This window comes from Echeneis naucrates, chromosome 22 (genome assembly GCF_900963305.1).
Source record: "Echeneis naucrates chromosome 22, fEcheNa1.1, whole genome shotgun sequence".
NCBI lineage: Eukaryota > Metazoa > Chordata > Actinopteri > Carangiformes > Echeneidae > Echeneis > Echeneis naucrates.
The window spans coordinates 20,979,964-21,000,523 of NC_042532.1; the positions used below are offsets into that span (position 1 = coordinate 20,979,964).

The 20,560-nt window shown below is 43.3% G+C and overlaps 2 protein-coding genes across 3 annotated transcripts in view; one reads left to right on the top strand and one right to left on the bottom strand.

The window, feature by feature from the left end:
* The window catches only part of arhgap5 (Rho GTPase activating protein 5), a 37,824-nt gene extending 20,940 nt beyond the window's left edge, over positions 1 to 16,884 (top strand). For both annotated transcript variants that reach the window (XM_029493974.1, XM_029493975.1), the window contains exons 4-7: positions 9,664 to 9,741; positions 12,105 to 12,236; positions 15,019 to 15,124; positions 15,390 to 16,884. In XM_029493974.1, the coding sequence (XP_029349834.1) occupies positions 9,664 to 9,741; positions 12,105 to 12,236; positions 15,019 to 15,124; positions 15,390 to 15,708 (635 nt within the window). In that variant the 3' untranslated portion in view covers positions 15,709 to 16,884. The remainder of the gene's footprint in view (positions 1 to 9,663; positions 9,742 to 12,104; positions 12,237 to 15,018; positions 15,125 to 15,389) is intronic.
* A 1,070-nt stretch (positions 16,885 to 17,954) lies between these two features.
* On the bottom strand, positions 17,955 to 20,560 carry LOC115035924 (nuclear factor 7, ovary-like). The gene is made up of 2 exons (XM_029493977.1): positions 20,421 to 20,560; positions 17,955 to 20,311 (listed from the first exon to the last, which is right to left on the bottom strand). Exon 2 carries the CDS (start codon positions 20,292 to 20,294, stop codon positions 18,897 to 18,899), a length of 1,398 nt encoding a protein of 465 aa, XP_029349837.1. The 5' UTR covers positions 20,295 to 20,311; positions 20,421 to 20,560; the 3' UTR covers positions 17,955 to 18,896.

Consider the following 20,560-nt stretch of genomic DNA (forward strand, 5'->3'; position numbering starts at 1 on the left):
TATTTTTAATTCACATTTCTTTTCATCTCTCTTTCAAAGACACTCACTCACACACACACAGACGTCATTACATCCTGCTCTGTAGCCTCCAGTCTTAATCTCTTCCCTGTGGATTTCCTAGTCACCAACTCTGAGACACTAAGAGATAGGAAGGTGTGTGTGTTGTGCCTCTGGCTGAATATTTGAGCCGCCACTCCTCCGTTACATCCCCCCGGTCCCTCTCTGTCTCTTTTTTCTCTTTTTTCCTGGTGAATAGGTGAAGCTGGGACTCTAACCTCTTTCATTCAAGCAGCCCTTCCCTGCAGGCAAACTCTTCTTTCTGTCTCTCTTGCTGGCCCTCTGTATCTCTGTATTCCTGTTCATTCGGTCTCTCTTGTGGCTGCGGTGTTTCCATTTGTAGTAGAATTAAGAGAATGTGATCGGCTGTTTGTGGTTTTGGCTGTATCTGAACTGTGACATTTTCATTGCCTTTTCCAAAATGGTCTCCAAATGGGATCGACGCGGAAACATTGTCCTGTTGTTCTGACGGTGATGACATAAGTCGGCTGCCGTCGTTCACCTGTATTTATGTTAATGTGAAAATGTCATCGATGACGTCGTCTCCCTCCTGTGTTTCTTCCTCAGTTTTGAGGAAAACTGTTTGTAGAGACTTCTGTGCAGATTTCAGCTGCTAGTAAAAATGCCTAATTCTCAGCTCTCAAAGTCGGCCATTATTAAAGCCCCAGCAGCATATACTCCTCCAAACATCACTGCGTTTTCCGAGCCAAGCTCACAAGCCCTGATTGGTTACAGACCGCGTGGCTCTCAAGCCTTTATGAGAACAAGACATATTCGAAAAAAAACTGCTCCTCCTTTTGATAATTTGATTAATATTAATATTCAACAGAGAAAATCTGGAAACTTTCATGTACATTTTTGCTGGAAAGTTAAATAATCAATTATCAAAATGGCTGCAAGTTTGTTTTTTTTTTTTTCTCCTGTTGGAGCAGCTCTGTTTCAGTGATCTGAAATCTGGAAGGTTCTCAGCCAAGAAAATCAGATTTTTTTCACTGTGTCCCAATGCAAAGACAGAGCGGTGAGGATGAGACACTGATTTGTCTTTAACCTTCACTTCCTGTTATCTCCACTGCTCACACCAAGGGTCATTAAAATGTGGCCACTTCCTGTGTCGCTGGCTTCGTATTCAATTTGCTGCTGGTTTTATTTTGTCCAATCACGTGTTCGCTGGCAGCGGCGTGACAGAAAACATGAGAGAGATTTTTAAAAAAAGACGTAGAAGGGCAACATAAGGGCTTTTACAAGGCAAACTAATGCAAGACTGGGCTGCTCAAATACAGCCACAGGACACACACACACACACACACACACACACACAAGCCCCATTAGAACAGATGACTGCCTTGGAGCCAGGTGGCATTGTACGATCCCTCTCTCGCCCTTTTTCTTCTTTCTCTTTGTACAACCTGCCCCAAGACACACACACACACACAAACATACAGACATACACACATGCACAGAGTGAGTTTGCTGCATGTTAATTCGTTTTACCATCACACACACACACACACACACACACACACACATTCACTCATACTCCATCCAGAGAGAGCTGTAGCCGGCGGCCCGGCTCAAACTGGCCTCGTCTGTCCTTCGCCTTCAGGTTAGTTGTGATTGGACAGGGCCCTAATACTCTGAGACACACACACACACACACACACACACTGGGAGCTATAGGTCTATCCAATTGCTTTAATCTAATACTTGCATTGACTCCTATCACTTTGAGAGATGAAAAAAGGAGGATAGAGAACGACAGAGTCCGTATCAAACCAACCAAATCTGAAAACACTGCGACTCCACCTTCCATTCTTCATCATCATCCGCATCCACCCACCAGACCAGCTGAGAATAACACACCTTTTATCATTTGGATTGAGAAATGCTCATTTAAAGAAACAGGTCGGATGAATCAGGTTTCATTCAGATGCTTTAACATAATAAAGCATTGTGCAGCATTATGCAATAAAGCATCTATCGTCATTTTTCAGGCTCTCATGTTCAGTCTGGAAACTGGAATATGAACACAGCTGCTAACTATTAGGTCTGATACTGATGGATGATTGCAGACCAGTAAAGTTTTTATAACAGATGTTTGGTGAAAGTTCTCTCGATTCTTCTGACATTCAACAGAAAGTGAAACCTTAAAAAAAAAAAAAAAAAAACGTTGACAATGCCGTCGTCTGAGCCAATCAGGAGTGAGACGTCCAATTGTTTTCTGCTCTAACTGTCGATCTTATTGATCAATGCTGTGATTGATCGCTTGGCTAAAAAGGATCAGCACTGAGGGAGAGAGCCTGTTTGTTTTTTTCCCCTCAGTCTCTGTTTACATCCTTTATCTCATTAAACACATTCACTTATTTTACCTCCTGACTTTACTTCAGAAACAGTGTGTACATGTTAAGACCTTAACCCTCCAGGGATCTAGCAATAAGGTGATTAAAAAAGGAATTAAACATCTCCAATTAGTTTAATCCCCCAAAAATGTTTCACTTTGAACCTGTATGACATTTAGGATTCTGAGGTCTCAGACATGTCTGTGTGTTTATCCGTCCATTCTCATCTGCCATCTATGATAGTGACCTCTACATTGGACACTCCTATTGGCTCCAGTGGGTGATGTCACAGCCAATCAGAGTCTGTGGATCAGTCCTATTTATTTCTGAGTTTATTGTGTTGACTGAATTTGGAGCTGATTTTTCATCATTACTGCTCCAAAGAATGAGCAGTCGTCTTGTTTTTCATGTGTGCTTGTCAGTTTTTCAGTTTACAGGGATGGTTGAAGGATTTTAGAAACGTCCAGAATTCCTTTTAATGTATTCAGGGTGAGAAAAAGAGTGAGCGGGTCCTTTTTAATAACTGAAAATGGAAACGTGTGACTTCCTGCTGTCACAGACATGTCAGTCTGTCGCCCATCTGAGAGACACTGACCTCGCTGAGCACCTTGCCGCAGGGATAGCACGCACACACTTGTGATGACGCTGGGGATTTGATGAAGGTCTCTGGAGGACATTTAGCCGGCCATGTTGTGGAACATAATCATCTTCATCCTCCCTTTCTCCCTCCTTTCCATCCTTCCCTCCTAATCCTCATCCCATGCTTCCCCCCCCACCACTCCAGGCCTCCTCTCCCTTCATCCCACCATCCTCTCCACCTCATCATTATCTCCTCTCTTCACCCTTCACTCCTTTGTCTCGTCAAAAATGAAAGTGGAGTGTGTGTTTGTGTTTTTGTAGATTTTTTTTTTTTTTTTTTTAATTCATAATATTATACAGCAAGGCAGATCATTGAGAATCAAAAGGCCAAAATGAAAAGGAAGTGTGTGTGTAAATAGAGCAGTAGCTAGGTAGGTGCAGCCTGACAGCTCTATTTATAATACTGGCCCATCTGTCTCAGTTACACTTGAAATGTGTGTCTGTGTGGTTGCGGCTGCTCTTGTTGCTTCCCGAAAAGTGGACATCTGTCCTACTGTCAACACACAAGCACACTCACAACACAGTTGACTGGGAAGCTTTGTGTGTGTGTGTGTGTGTGTGTGTGTGTGTGTGTGTTTGTGTGCAGAAGGATTAAAGATTATTGTTTCATTTAATGTTTGAGATGCAGAGTATTAAATGTATTGAATCAATCATTGAGGTCACACTGTCCTTCTCTCCTTTCCTTCTCTCCTTCTCTCCTCTCCTTCTCACCTTTTACTTGAATCATTCATTTGTTTCAGTCATTGTTAACAGCCAAGTTTCACCTTTCAGATGGTTTCCTTCCATCTTCCGGATATTTCCTTTGTCAATAAGCAGACTGTTTCTTACTGACTTGACTCAGTCCTAATTTAAAACCACGCTTCCCATGATGCATCCTGGTAGCTTTACTTTTCCAATCAGAAATTTAAATCCATTAACACACGACTCACACTTATCCAGCTGTAGTTGAGCTAAACGCTTTTCAATTAGTAGAGACACACAGAGAAACTGGACATTTGATGAAATTGTGATTTAGCCGCAAAAACTTTAATGTGAACCGATTGTGTAGCTGTGGGACTGTGTGTGTGGATCTCATTACCCAAGTTGCCCAGACATTAAAGCAAACACACACACACACACACACACACACACACACACACACACACACACACACACACATTACTCTCCTCACAGTCTTTGTATTGATTTATATTGACTCGTGGTTGTGTGTAAGGTCAGTCATTAAATTAACACACCAATGGAGAAACTGATGACTCCACCAGACCACAACCTCAATAGTGTGGGTGTGGGTGGGGTGGGGTGGGGTGTGCAAGGAAAAGAAAGTGCTCACCGTAGGTCATTAGTTTCCAACACACAAAGTTGTGGTTCTGACACACACACTTGTATCGGCAGCAGAATGACTTCCAGACCTGGAGCCTCAGCTTGTTTCTTGGGAATGTTGGAAAGGCTGCGTTTGGGCTCCTCCGGGAAAACAAGCACTTTTACCTGACCATTCATCTTCCTTACAGGAGCCGGCCCGTGTTAGCGCTGTCATATCTCATGTATAATAAGCCGGGAGAGAGACCCGACCGTCCACGGTTTGAGAAACTGGATCATGCAAGTTGGGACCTGAAGCAGCAGATTGTGAAGCAACACAGATCGATGTTTGTGCATTTTTAGATGGTCCAGGATTTACAGCGTTACACATTACTAACAAAGAGGAGTGTGTTAAACATCGTTAGTTTTTATTTAAACGCAGAGAGAATTAAGTTCATATTCAGATTATTAAAGGCTGGGTCGCTGCTGTAAACTCGGTCACCAGAAATCAGCGTGAACTGCACCACAACAAACACACAAAATGTTGTACAGAGTTAAAATACACCTGATTTCAGGGTCAATGTGAGACAAAAACACTTTAAGTTCCTGAACTAACGTAACGGAACAGGAGCTAACTATTTTCTGTGGTGAATTCAACCACATTTGTGACTCTAAGTATCAGGGGCAGCAGGATAGTGGGTGTGTGACTGAGCGAAAATAAACTGAAGGATGTGTGTGTTCATGGAAATGGACAACAATGGAGTCTATGGCTCAGAGGAATAAGATATAAAAGGGTTTGGATACAAACACACACTGCTGGTTATCAGGAGGGAACATTTGTGATTGTCACAGCGTTAGATGACGGCAAAGAAACACAATGACTTTTAGACACCATCAAGGGAGGAGTAGGGCCTTTTTCACATACACTTCAATACAGTCAGACTTCTTTTAGTCTGCGTGCCCTTTCTCTAAAAGTCGAAGTTTTAAAGCAGCATTCTTTGTGTCTACTTCTCCTGAATTAAATTACACAAAACATCATGTAACAACAGAAGAAAGCGAAGACGATGTGTGATGTCGTGAATGAAACAGTGCTGGCTGGTAATTTAAAGTTTTCAGTTCCAGGCTGGTGGTAGACGGTTTGTGTGTGTTCTGAAAATAACCGATCTCAAGCTGTTTTGGTTCTCATCTGATTCGATCTGTGCCGTCAGGCCTTTCACGTCAACACCTTAAAGTCGTTATCTTAATGGGAATAATGTGTTTAACGTCTAACATTTGTGCTAACATTTGAGGACGAGTAAATGCCTCACTCAGGCGTGTCAGTGTTGAAGCGCTCCGGGTCAAAAGTCGGCAGCACAATAACAATCACGCAGATGTCAGTCTGATAAACGACACTTTCAGTTCTCACTTCTATTTGAATGAAGCCCTAAACAACAGCAGGGATTATGAAACTTCATTTAGAGAGTGTGTTGGACGGACTCGTCAGGATAGTAACTGTTTGTGGCTCTCATAACAATCGGCCTCTGTGTGAGCTGCGCAGCGTCACATTTATTCATTTATTTATCTACAGATAAGCTGTTGTTTGTTGTGTAACACAATTTCAGACGCGTTTCCAATGCAGGCACATTCCAGGATTTTACAGGCAGAAAATTACAAAGATACCGAAGTAAACATTTGATAATAATTAATACCCAACCACAGAGTTTTGTTTATCATCTACAGTATAAACTCAAACAGTGTTTGCGGGAGGCTTTTTGCTCGTTTGTTTTTTTTTTTTTTTTTTTTCACTGTGTCAGTAAATGTCTTCGTCAATCATTCTCATGGCTTTCATGGAATCATGGAAATGATTCCAGGCACTGAGTTATCCCGGCCAATCGGCCTCCCCAACATGATATCAATATCAAAATGTCCTCTTTACCTTTGACACCAACAAACGTCACAATTAACCCTCCCTGACCTTGTTACATCCGTCTTCCAGCTGTGCTGCTTTGCACAATTTACACCCAACTGCTAAGTATGCACTTTAAATAGATGTCGCACTTAATACTCACACCACCGTCTCCTGCTGCACTCAGTGATGTCTCTCTCTCTCTGTCCGTCTGTCTGTCTGGTAAGGTACTTTGGATAAAAGATGTAATTCAAAACCATAATCATGAGGAAAAACGCCCCATTAGTTCACGTTCAGTTTTAAACCATCACAGTGAGCAGAAAGGACATTCTGGTTGGTTTTGTGTATTTTAAAGGAACTTGGCAGCTTTTAGTTGTGATGGTTCAGACTAAGGTGAGGCAGCTAAGTGACGACAGCTGGGAAATGTAGTTTGTCAATGAGGCTTTGGGGAGAGAAACATGTCTGTGGCTGCTGGTTTGCTAGCGTGGTGTTGCTGACTGGTTAATTAAGAGTTAAAAATAGCTGACGATTAGCTTTCACTTTTTGGACTGGCTTCCTGTCTCCGCCCACAGCAGATGGTTGACACGGCGATAAAATGACTGTGGCAACTAGCCAATGAGCAGAGAGATGGCAAAAAAGCTTTGAGATAAGATACAGATAGAAAGATATGGCTGGTGAGCGATGAGAGGATCTGTGATACTGAAACTGTGTCAGGAAATTAGATCATATCTCAGCAGGACGAGTCCTATCAGATCCCAGCATGCAAACATGAACGCCACCGTTCACATCTCTCCCCTCAGGACCGCCGCAACTATCTCTGCTGCTTCCTGCTGCGAATCAAATATCCTCACAAGGGCAGGCAGGCGGGGACGTCACAGGAGAGGTCGTTTTGGGGTCAGAGGTGAAGGAGCGATAAAGGAGACTGATGGAAACTGTGTTGACTCTGCACATGAACAGTTTGTTGACTGATTATCGACGCACTCATGCCAAGTCACGGCTCTGAGGATAAAGAGCTGGTTACTTCCTGAGTGTGATGTAATTCTCATCGCAGTCGCTCAGAGAGGGGTCAGACTTCAGCTTCAAACAATGAGCTCTCCCTTATGGACCTTTTTTTTTTTTTTTTTTTTCTGTTTTGCTGTTTGATAATAAAATTATTTCACAGGCAGTTCATTATCTGCCATCATCAATGTTAACTGAAATTCTCACATTAGTTCACTAGATTCAACTGAAGTTGACTCTCAGAAATCTCTTCTAGAGAGTAAAGCCTGATGGAAACACACACAGATGTCACAGGTTGGAAGAATAAACGTCAAAGATAGGTTTTTGTCATCTGATGTGTTGGACGTGAATCGGAGGTCAGCAGACGACGATTCATCGCAGCGTCAGGATTAATTATGAGCGCTTAGCCACCAGTTATTTTCATTATTGATTAAACTGGTAATTAGTTGTTCAGTCCACAAAGCAGTGATCAATTCCTTCTCAGTATTTCAGAGCCAGAGGTGACAAGTCAAAACAGCTGTTGATTAATTTAGCTTCAATCGATTAATAATTGATTAATCAAATAGTCGTCTCAGTGCTTCGACCAAAGACTGCATGTTTAATTTGAAGATATTTAAAGCCTAAAGGTCCAGAAATTGTATGAATGCCAGAGAGGTCAGGGTTGAGAAAAAGCATTCAAATGAATCCACAAATAATATAATGTCTGTTTGGCTGACAACAACAGATAAACAGTAAACCAACAATTCACCGGAGCAGCGACTCACAGCCAGCTGGAACATGACAGCTGATCTCAGACCAGCACATATGGAGACTGAAAGTCTTAATTAGAGCTATAATGTGTGTCCTGACTGTAAGGAGGAACACAACACAACACACACACACGTATTCATACAGGCTGTAGTTCTGATCTGTTGCTGCTACAAGGTCATCTTCACTGCTGTGTGTGTGTGTGTGTGTGTGTGTGAGACAGAATTATGTAAATTCAGCTTTAATGGATTCAAGTAAATCGTGCCAAATGTGAGCAAATGTGGGGGGGCGTGTGTGTGTGTGTTCGGTGGTATCTGTGCCTGTTTGTGACCTCGTGTGTGTTTGTGTTGCTTGGGTGTGTGTGGTTGTTGACTCAGGTGACAAAACACACCAGCTCAACTCTTAAATGAACAGAAATTTGAGGAAGGCAGCCTTTTCGCTAAACAACCTCGGCCTAATATGTGTGTCTTTGTGGGTGTGTGTGATGGATCAGAGTTAGAAGAACTTTATTGATCTCTGCAGTGAAAATGCTTGTGTGTGTGTGTGTGTGTGTGTGTGTTGTGGCGATGCCTCACAGTCAGCAGAATAAATCCGCTCAGAAAACAGAGTGTGAATCTTTGAAGCTGCTCTTTCTATTTTTTATTTCCGAGGACACTCCTCAGAAGTGAAAACATCGACTATCACGCCATTTTTAGAGTTTTAAGGCTGCTGATCTGCCGTGTATGAAACCGACTTCAGTGATAAACTGAGTCTCTGACTCCTTCTGTGTGTTTATCCGTCCATTCTCATCCTCCATCTTTGACAGTGACGTCTAGAGTCACGTCTCTACGTCGGACGTTCCGCTGAGTGATGTCACAGCCAATCAAATCCTGATCAGATAAAGATAGAAACAACCCAAACACATCAGAGGAGCTTTTGTTCTTCTTGATATCTGTGAGTGTTATTGGTGGTGTGTGCTTAACACACGTTTTTTTCTTAAATTTCCACTTTCATACTGAAAAGCATTAGCACTGTTGTTGCCTTTTTTGTTTGTTGATACATAGATCATTGAATGACGTGCCAAAAATATAATAGAATTTTAATTCATTTTCATCCAAAAAATAATTTGTTCATTGAAAAACAGATTATAATAATGAGCGTAAAGGTGTGGGCTGAAGGTTTAAAGCTCTTATTGTGCCTCCGTGTGTCAGAATGGAGTTTATTAGGAATCTTCAGAGTCCAAATAATAAACAAAAAGGAAGGGGTGAAATCCACACAGTTAGAGTGACACATGAAGACTTTTAACATTTACCTTTAGACCATACAGACCTTTAGTGGCTACCTCCAGATTAAATGATGAATGAGTTTGATATTTATGTCTTCTGTTTTTAGTCCACTGTTCTTCAACTTTGTCTCTGACCTTCAAAATAGAACAAGTACTCCATAAACATCATTTCACAGGTTGCTCATGGACCAGAAAGCGACCAAGAATTTCATAAGAAAATAAATGTATGTAAATATACAAAGAAGCTGGAATTTTCTGCATGAAAGTTGTGGAGCCTTCGGAGAAAACACTGTGGATCCAAACCTGTTTCACTGCTCCTGTTGGACCATCTGTTTCCATTCACTACTTTAATACAGATTTTTGTGAATTGCTGCTTTGCTTCCCGTTGAGTGAAGCCCATCAGAGCTGTGACTGAAGTTGTGCGTTGTTTGTGTTTGCAGGTCTGACGACGGAGGGTCTGTATCGCGTCAGTGGGAACAAGACGGACCAGGACAACATCCAGAAACAGTTTGACCAAGGTGAAACACTCAGACGCACACGGCGGCTCGTAAATACACCTGAAAGCTGAGGAAAAGCCGCAGTTTCGAAGCGCCGCCTCATTATTTTTCACAGAACGTGATTCTTAAAATATTTTCCCATGAACTTAAATCGTGCTGTTTTAAAAGAAGTCGGGAGCAGCGTTTGTGTGATGTGTGCAATAAATCCAACCCGCAGAGAAAACTCCAAATGTGATCACGCAGCAGAAGCGTTTAAGGAGAAACACATGCCCCGTGGAGCAGAGTCGAACCTGCACATGACGGCTGGTCGGATAAATAAAGTCGCCACAGGCAGAAATCGGCAGCACACGGTCAGCACTGTCAGGGATTTTACAGCCGGGCCGTGAAACACTGAGGCGTTTTATTATTTACTCTCATTTTACTATCAGAATCAGAAAGTTTTACTGCCAGGTGCGTGTAAATTTGACTCTGCTGTTTCGATCTTGGACACGTTAAGAGAAAGACAGAAAGAAATAGTGTAATATTGACCGCCTTATTTATTTCTTAACTTATTTATCGTTGTTGTTGGTCAGTTTGTGTCTCCATGTTTTAAATAAACTTGGCAGGAATCTGTTCACTCTTCAACAGCCAGGAAATAAAGAGGAACCATCTTGTTAGAACTCAGTTGGTGGTTTTCAACCTTCTCCAACGTGAAAGTCTGAAAACTTTTGGCAGCTCAACAACCTTTCAGCGGCCAAATTACACCTTTTTTTTTTTTATCTCACTGACAATCAAACGTTCAGGACCAAACTGGTCGACTCGCCATCTGTTCACGCTTTCACCAGCTCGCCATGTTGATGCTCCAGTTTGTGATCTTCTAGCACAAAAACATACTGAGACATCAGATGAGTCGACAACGTGTTTAATATCAATAATAATAATACATCAGTTTTATACAGTGCTAAAAAAAAACTTTACTGAAATTGAAAAAACAAAAAATCACTGAGACATGGACTTGAATATGAAAAGGAAAAAAACAATGAAAGAAAAGTTTCAGGAATTCTTGAAAACCTTGAAAACTTCATGTGTTTTTCAGAATCACGTGGTGTTTAAATGACATATCGGGATATTCTGCCATTTGGGGTTTAGATGAGAAGTACATTGGTTAAAAATAACCATGCACACAAATAATTTGCCAACAACACACTTTCATAATAACAAAGATGGGATCGTGGAGCTTTACATGAACCCCCCCTCCCCTGCTCATTATTAACCGGCCGCCCCAAACATCTCCTCTCTGTCCTCATTTTGCTTCCTTGTGTCCTTCTCCCTTGGATTTCTCTCTCTTGTTTTTCATTCACTTGTGCACTTCCTGTTGTTTTTGTCTCACTGCACGCTGCCTCCCTTCCCATCCTTAGATCCTGGAGAATGTTTATGGTGGACTGTGTGTGTGTTTGTGTGTGTGGTGGCAGTCTCTCAGATTCAGTGTGACAGCTGTCTTGTTACCTCAGGGCTCTGTCCTCTTTCTCTTTTCTCCTCCTTCCTGTCATCATTTGGACATTACTGTGTTTCAAAACAGGAAGTGATAAATATTTCTTTTTCATCCTTTACGTCTGGTAGCAATTTTTTCCCCCCATTTTATAGGCCATCATTACACAGAGTTTTTACTCATGCCTGAAGAGATGACCCAGAGAAATGAACTTCCCGCCATCCTGACTTCCTTCCATCCTTCCTTCCTTCCCTCCGTCCCTCCTCTTCGGGAAAACAGCAGAAACGGTTGTTGGAGTTGGACGTTGTGTTGAGTCTCTGTGTCCCCCGACAGACTGATGATAACTTCTGTTAGTTCTGTTAGTCAGAGAGCAGCTCTGTTCTGACACGAAGCTCAGCTGTTAGCGTCACTGCCGCCGCCACCACGCAACATCTCCATTGGTTTGCAAACTAATGATTTGAAGTTTCCAGGCTGTAATTTCAAATGACATACATGACTGATTCACAGAAGATAAGTGCTGCTGTCAATTGAACAATAAGCACAAGTCAGTGGACTCGGCGGGTGATGTTAGCTGTGTGTGTAAATACGCAGCTTTAACACCAACAACGAGGAAACATCGCACGCACACACACACACACAGCAGCCTAATGAAATCCGAAACATCAATCAATGACCATAAAAATTACTACTTTGCGGTATTGACTGTAAAGGTGGGCGCACTGTGGCGATTGTAGTCTTTTTTATTGTGACCCAACGTCAGACATCAGCTGACGCTGATGCTGAGTGTGATCCAGGACTTGTGATTCATTAGAAACACGATCTGTCCTGCTGCTGCTGGGAAAACAAACAGAAAAGGATTTGGATGCAGGAAAACTTGAAGTGACCTTGTGAATCTGCTGCTGTCTGTTTCCCGCAGATCACAGTATCGACTTTGTGGCGATGGATGTGGCTGTGAACGCTGCTGCTGGAGCGCTGAAGGCTTTCTTTGCTGACCTGCCAGACCCTCTGATCCCCTACAGTCTGCACCCTGAGCTGGTGGAGGCCGCAAGTAAGAAGAAACACACACACACACACACACACACACACACACACACACACACACTGTTCATGTCCTGGAAAATAACTGAGGCGTGAATCAGCGATTTGTGCGGACACAATAAAAATATCCTCCTGCAGGGCTGAGCAGAGAAGGTCAAGACAGCACCGTGAAGGTTTAATCTGAACCGGAGTGACCCTGGTTTGAATCCAGCCTGTGGCCCTTTGCTGCTATCAGCCCCCCCCCTCAATGGGACTGTCAGAATAAAAGCAAAAGAATTACTTTAAAATGGCAGAAAAACAGATTTAAAGCTTGTTGGTTTTCTCTTCAAAGGTTAAATTACATGATTGATCGGAACAGAGTAAACAAAAACAAACAAACAAGCCACCACTCATCTGGACGCCGCTCCTCATCACAGTCTTCATCACACATCAACTTCTAACTTCACCTGTTTCTATCTGCGGCTTGGAGAACACACACAGCTTCCTGTCACATTATAGGTTCCTAAGAGGCTTTTTTTCAGCCCCAGGATACTTTACCCCCCTAATGTGTGTGTGTGTGTGTGTGTGTGTGTGTGTTGTGGTTGTACATGTACATGAGTGATGCTGAATCCACCAGGCTGACGACAGCAGATTAATGAGCCAAAAATACAAAGAAGAAGAAAGACGTCTCTCACAGGCTCACACACTTTAATAAGTTTGTCAGACTGAAGTGCATCTTCTTCTTCGTCGTCTTCTCTGGAAATGAAAGTGTGTCAGAAACTCCTCCTCTCTCGCCCCCCTTTTTCCCGTGATCTGGTTTTTTCGCTCGCCTGTTTTCTTCTCATCTTTTCTCACTCTCACTTTCACTCAGTAGTTGCTGGACAATAACAGTCGTCTTCTTTTCAACCTTTGACTGAAAAGTTGGAGGTCAGACTTCTAACATTTTGGCAGAGCAAAAACAAAACTGAGCAGATTTGACCTCTGATTCACGCTAATGAAGAGAAGTACGGTGTCCCTGAGGGCTCAAAACACTGCAGCTGAAGAACAGACCACAAACGAATCCACCCTTCACAACACAAATGTTGTGCAAGTGGCACAGAACACAACAGAAGTGTAGTTTGTGTCACTTCCTGTGACTGACTGAACGGGAGCAGGATTTCCTTTCAGATCTCTGGATGTGGCAGCATCAGAGCTGGGTGAATATTCGTAAACCGCTGCTCCGAGCCAAACGTTTTATTTTAAATATAAAGCGAAAATGAGGCGTCATCAACATGGAGATAATCTAATAAAGTTCGAGCCTAAAAACGGCTCCTGCTGGTTTCCTGGAAAGTAAACCATCAGTGAAGTTCCTCGATACTCCTCGTCCTCTCCAGAGAATTCTTTTCTTTCCCGCCAGCGGCGGCTCGCTGGAGCAGAAACGCTCGGTTCTTAAATATTTAAAGAGCAGATGTGAAATAAGAACTTCCACCTTTGAGTTGTCACAACAAAGCTTCTTCAACACAAACACAGCCATCCTTCCCTGTCTGCAAGAGTCTCCAGGATATTCCAGGCATTCCAGGACCTGCAGGGAGTCCTTTTTTTTTTTTCTTTTTCTTTTTTTTTACGCAAAGCGGTGCACAAATTTATTCATCCTGTACACCATCAGTCATTTTAACGAGAAGTGACGAGAGCCCTCGCCCTTCTAATGGCTGCCTGAGGTCAGAGGTCACTAATCCACGAGGCCACATCGGCACGTTATCGGGACGGAAAACATTCCCACGGGACTGACAGAACGCTTTGATCGAGTTTTATTAGATCAGTGTAAACGCCCTGCCTACCCACAATGCACCTATTTCATTCTGCACATTAAAATCATCTGCAGCGTGCTTTTATATCAGGAGGATTCTGAGCTCCTTCAGTTGGGAATCACTTTTCCTGAAGACTGCCGGGCAGCCGGTGTTTTTATTTTGGATTTAATAGATATTTTAAATTTATTCATCTTTGTCTTTTCAGGTGTTTCAATACTTCACTTGACTTCACTCTGTATTATTTTCTTCTCTTCTAAACATCTCCATCTCCACCACATTTTTATTACTCTATATTTACGGTTTCGTCTGGATTTTTATTTGGTTTTTAATACCCTGTTTTTACTTTTTTATGATTTCATCTTTGCAATGCAAATTAGGACTTCTGAGATTGCGGATGACGTTTCTTCACTTCCTGTTATTGTTGCTGTGGATTTATTTCTTGTTAGATGAAGACTGATGTTCTTCCTTAAAGCTCAGTTGTTGTTGTCGCCGTCATTGTTGTGAAATTAAACTCTGTTCATTAGTGCTGGTGTTGTTTAGTTCTCCCTGTGTGTGTAAACAGGAAGTGGATATAAATACAGTCTATGGCCTCACTGAAAAACATGTAATTATATTTACACATTTGCCAACAAAACAGATGTGTGTGTGCGGACCGAGATTGTGTTGACTTTCCTGATGTTTCCTGTCTACTTAGGCCCGACCTTTCACAATAAGAGCGCAGCCCTTAACCAGCTGTTTTCGTGCCTCTTTGAATCCGTTCAATCAAATGCAGTCAGAAAAAAAGTGACCTGCTCTGTTTTTAAGCAGCAGAGAGACGAGATGTAGGGCAGCATTGTTCCTGCCCACAGGGGTGTGTGTGTGTGTGTGTGTGTGTGTGTGTGTGTGTGTGTGTGTGTGAAGAGCGTGGGAGCTGCTCTTGGCAGCTTCGCAGCCTTTTGTTTTCCAGAGAGTATAATTCTGTTCCCAAGAGAGAGTGTGTGTAAAATGTTAAACGCAGTCTGTTTTTCTTCTCCCTGTGTGTGTCAGAAATTGTGGACTACATTGAGCGTCTCCAAGTCCTGAGAGAAATAGTGAAGAAGTTTCCCTCCGTCAACTACCAGGTCTTCAAATACATCATCACACATCTCAACAGGTAAGACACACACACACACGTTGTGCGTCAGTGTATGAGCTGGAGCTAAGTTCTGCCTAAAGCTTCAGCAGCAGCTCAACACATTTCAACTTCTTCTGTTTCTAAAAAAACAAAATGGCCGACAGCCAACTTCACACTGGAGGTGTGATGGAGAAAGACTTCGGTTTACTTTGACCTGAACGTATTGTGGTGACGCGCTTAGCGCCTGAAAACACACACATGTTCTGCTGCAGTTGTTGCTGAATGTGTCCGTTTCCTCCCGCAGGGTGAGCCAGCACAGCAAGACAACGCTGATGACGGCCGACAACCTCTCTATCTGCTTCTGGCCCACGCTGATGCGACCGGACTTCGAAAACAAGGACACGCTGTCCACCACCAAGCTGAACCAGGCCGTCATTGAGTCCTTCATCGTGCAGAGCGACTACTTCTTCCACGACGGCGAGGTGGCTGAGAGCTCCAGCAGCGAAGGCACGCCGCCGCCACACTGCCACAACATGGTGGAGGCCCTGCTGCCCCTGCAGCTGCCCCCGCCCCTGCAGCCGCAGCAGATCCAACACACCCTGCCCCCCGACCCGCTCATATAAGAGCCACAGGAAGCATGCTGGGAAATGTTTAAATCTGGGGTTATTCGGGAGGTTCGTCGTCCTCTCTGTTCTACAAAACGCAGGTTGGCTGCTTCAGTGTAAGAAAACAAAGACCTGGTGGGGATGTTTAGGGATCCAGCAGCTGCTGTTGGTCACCGACTCTGAGGTGACAGAGATTCGGGGTTTAGAGAACCGCCGCCTGTCGGATCAAACCTAAATCCTGGATTAGAGAATTACTTTGGGATCCAACATTCAGCCCTGACTGACTGATCTGATTTGGCACATAGAGACAACACTAATATTTAGCAGGGTTGGACTGAGACTCCGGGGATTCTGGGACATATTTCCCTCCTACCTTTGCCCTAATGGAATAGCACACTGGGGTCCTGAAGCCCCGGCTCCTCCCCCCCGCCCCTCCAAAAAAAGAAAAGGGAAACATAAACTTGGGGGTCGGTGCGACTGCAAACTTCACCCCAAACTGCCTGTTTCTGACGACCTGGGCGACCTACCAGTCACATGATTCATCCGCAGACTGGGCTGACGTCTTCCTGCAGAGGAAGGTCCTCCATCTTCTTCTTCTTCTTCTTCTTCTGTCGTCGTCGCCCTTTGACCCGCAGTCAGCCAGTGAGAGGAGGCTGCACCTCAAACAGCTGATCTTTGAACTCACCCCGCTGCAGAAAAATTAATGTTGTTTTGTTTTATGGGGGGGTTGAACTTTACTCATTACACGAACTTTGACCCCTGAAAGGACAGCACATGCACGATCTGTGTCGACGTCTGCTTGCTCCGTTTATGTTGTTCTCATTTTTTATATTTTTTGTAATGTCTGATTTCTACCCAGTTTTGTGCGTTTGTGCGTGTGTGTGTGTGTGTGTGTGTGTGTGTGTGTACTGCGTCACAGCCGGTTTGTACCTGCTCAGCAGAACAACGGGGGGTTCAGGAGGGAAATGAAATGTTGGACTGACGGACTCAACTGACTGATGCCTCCCGTTGCCCCTGACAACCGCCCCTCCCCTTTCGACGATGGCACATATGAGAGGAAGGCCTTCGTTGGCTTCGAGGAGGCGTCCTTCGCTTCCTGCTCTCTCATTTCGACTCTGGTTTTGTTTTTATTTGTTGCAAAGGAAAAAAAAAACTAAACTGAAGTTTGCATGTCTGTTTTTTGCCACTTAGTGAGAAAAAAAATGAACCTTAAAGTTTAAAAAAAGAAGAGATGAAATGAATTGCTTTGTTTTTTTGGTTTAAGGGGAACATTTCCACAGAAGAACTCTAACAGAGGTTTAACTTTTTTGCATTTGCTTCTTTTCTGTCATGCAAGAAATCAACTCTTAATATCATATTTTTGGTTATATGTCGAATAGTTTTCCCTAAATAGAGGAAAGAAGTATATATGAGTATATAAATATATAAATTTATCAGCAGCAGAGCCTGCTGGTGTAGTGAACTACCGCCGGGTACTGGACTATAATCTGTCTCAGACCGCCATCGTATTTCTTTGGTTGAACTGAAACCGTCTCTCTTTTTCTGATGAGCATAACAGCTTTTAATCCCTCATTGGTTCGTCTGGAGGAGAAAACAAATCTCTGGCTGTCGTCTTCGTCAGTGACTCGAGTTAACAGAAAACACGCAGCTTCCTAATCGTGCCCACTCGTGTCCTGAAGAGACTTTTAAGGATGAGAAAAATATCCCGAGGTACTAATTTCTGCATAAATGGACGTTTGACCCATTTCATGACTTTACCTGTTTGAGTTTTGCGTAAACAAACTGATCTGGTGCTAATTAAAGGGAAGATGATGGTTCTCCGTGTGTTCATCGGCATCAAATCCGTCACAGTTCTAAACTGATCTCATTCATATTCTGGTGTTTTAGGAAATCAGCTTCCGTCTCCACTCTGGTTCAGTTTTTATGACAGAACAGAAGATTTAAAGTTTTATCTCTGAGAAAAAGTGACGTGGTACTGAATTTAGAAAAATCTAAGAATGTAATCATAATTTAAAGTGAGAAGGTTCGACTTAAAGTTTGAAGTTATAAAATAAACGTTTCAAACTCCTGAGTTAATCTTTTCTAATCCTGAAACTGAAAAAATAAATATTTGGACTTACACTTTAAATCTCATTTTTCTGTGACACATCTCTGTCACATGATCACCAAACCAAAAACCCTCAGACTGCGGACCAATCAAACGATAGCACGTTTGTTTTCTCCTCGCTCTCAGATGATGACATTATCCTTTCAAAGAATTCTACTTTTTTTTTTTTTTTTTTTTTATCCGCCACTGACTTGAATTGTCAACGAGGGCGTGTCCCATTTCTGAGGTGTCTCCTCCCTCCATGTGGCAGATGACATCATCAGATGATGTCATCTGCAGAAACCCCTCCCTTCCCATTCATACATGAGCAGGAAATGAGGAGGAATTCGAGGTTTATTGGAGCAGAAACATTTCCTGGTTGTAGCTCGTCGATGTCAGTGCCTTTTCTTTTTCTTTTTTACATTTTTTTTCATTTTATTTAAAATGTTATATTTTGGGTTTTGATCAATTGGACAAACGAGTTGATAATTATTTTCGTTTTATTAGTGAAAAGGTTGTACTGAAGTGACAGAAACAGGACCGATGAGAGGTGCTTTACCTGTAATGAGACAGGGTTAAAGTGGATTCATGTTCAGAATGGAACCAGCCAGAAGGTTTGAAGGTTTAATGATGTTGGACTGAAGGAGAGTGAAGACCATCCTGATGTTCAGGTTTCAGTTTTGGGGGGTGGGGCTGATAAAAGGAAACTGTCTGTCTGTAGTTGTCCATCAGTCAATCTTTTTTCCTTGTTTCTGTTTGTTTTTCTCACTCTGTCAGTAAGATCTGCTCTCATCCAGGCACACCGGTGTACAAACCAACTGACTTAACGTCATCCGCTGTGTATTATAGTAAATAAAGACAATTTTCAGAAATGAAACACCAAAACAAGTTTCTTTCTTTTGGCTTGTCTCCACAAAAAAAACACATAATTAAGATAAAGAACATTTCCATCATCTCCTGATAATCGTGGGGAAATATTGTCCTCTGGTGTTTGACATGTTGAAGTGCAGGAGAGGACAGCAGGGCTCCCTCAGACTCTCAGACCTTTTTGAAAAGATGCTAAAAAAGGAGGACTTTGGGGGATTCTCATGTTTTCATCCAGGCTGGACAGAAGGACCTTCTAACTGCTCTGTTCCACCATCACAGAGACCTTCAGTGGAGACATCTGTACTGGAAAGTCGTCAGAATTACAAATAAATGGAAACATCTTCTTCGTGAAAGTGTGTGTGAAGGTGTGTAAGTGTGTGTTAGTATCAGGATCAGAGAACGACAGTTTTTCTCCATCAATGTCCAAATTCACTCTGATCCTGTGGAGCTTCTTCTGCTTTGGGAGAACAGTGAATGGAGTTGATGGTGACTTCACTCTGTATTCACCTTCAAAGAACCATAAGCTCCATGATTCAGTCCAGAAGGCCAATCCCTTCCTCTGGATGGACTCTGAACACACACCCAGTGCCCAGTCTGTACTGTCTCCAACCTGGACATCCCAGCTGTGACGTCCTGAGTTAAAACCCTCGGAGCTCAGGACACAGCAGGACAAACTGACCCTCTCTGGATTGTCAGGAAGCTGCAGTTTCTGTCCTTGTCTCAAACTGGTCAGATCTTCAGACAGGATGAGTTTTGGACCAGCAGAGTTTGGGTCCAGAAGCAGAGGACTGTAGGAGACCACGTCCTTCATGTTGTTCCAGATGTTGAAGGTCAGGTTGCCCAGATGTTTGGCCTGGTCTATCAGAGCTCCTGGGTCCAGATGAGGATCGTCCAGCAGGGGGGGCTGCTGGACTCTTTCCACTGCAGCCTTGTAGTTGAGCAGGAATGAGACGTCTTCAGCTCTCAGCTCGTCCTCTGTGGCTCTGACTGTGTCTGAAAGAGCTGCTATCTGTCTGCTCAGAGCCTCCATCTTCTCCTTCATCCTCCGACTCTTCTGCTCCTCTTCCTCCCTCAGTGCAGCCATCCTGGCCTCCTCTTCCTCCTTTAGAAACTGCTGAAGCTTCTCAAACTGCTCCTTAATCTGCCTCTCTGTGTGTCGGGCCTGGACCTTAATGTGTTCAGCTGTTTGACCAAACTCCACTTGAACTTGTTTCAAAGCCCTTAACTTCTCCTTTAAAGGCTCCAGACTTTCCTCAAGGTTCTTCTTGTGTTGTTGAGCAGCTTCATCGATGGGTCTGAATGTGTGGTTGGTGTGTTTCTCTGAATCTCTGCAGATGAGACACACTGGCTGCTGATGGTCCAGACAGAAGAGTCTGAGTTTCTCAGAGTGCCGACTGCAGAGAGATTCTGAAGGTCTCTGGTCTCTACGCTGTAAAAAGGTCTCACACAGGTTCTTCAACGCCAAGTTAACAGGTGGAGCTTCCTTTGAAGATCTTCTCTTACAAACTGGACACAGTCGATCTGTGTTCTCTCTCCACCAGCCCTTCAGACAATCTTTACAGAAGCTGTGGCTGCAGGACAGAAGAACAGGATGTCTGAAGACCTCCTGACAGACCCGACAGCAGAGATCCTCCTCTGATCTGGAATCCATCCAGTCTGTGAGTGAAGCTGGAAAGAGCAGACAGGAAGTGCAGTCAGTCATGGCTCCCCTCCCTCTCTACTGACTCCACTGAGGTTTCACTTTGACTCTGAGTCTCCAGGTTTTGGTCAAACTCACCTTCAGTGTCAGCAGGTTGAAGCAGCGGTGTTGGAGTTTTCCTCTTTTCTGTGCCGCAGCCGGACTCACTCAGAGGAAAGGTGTTGGTTTGGTCTGAAGTTTCATCTGATCAACTCGTCTTCAGTCTGCGTCTTATAAGA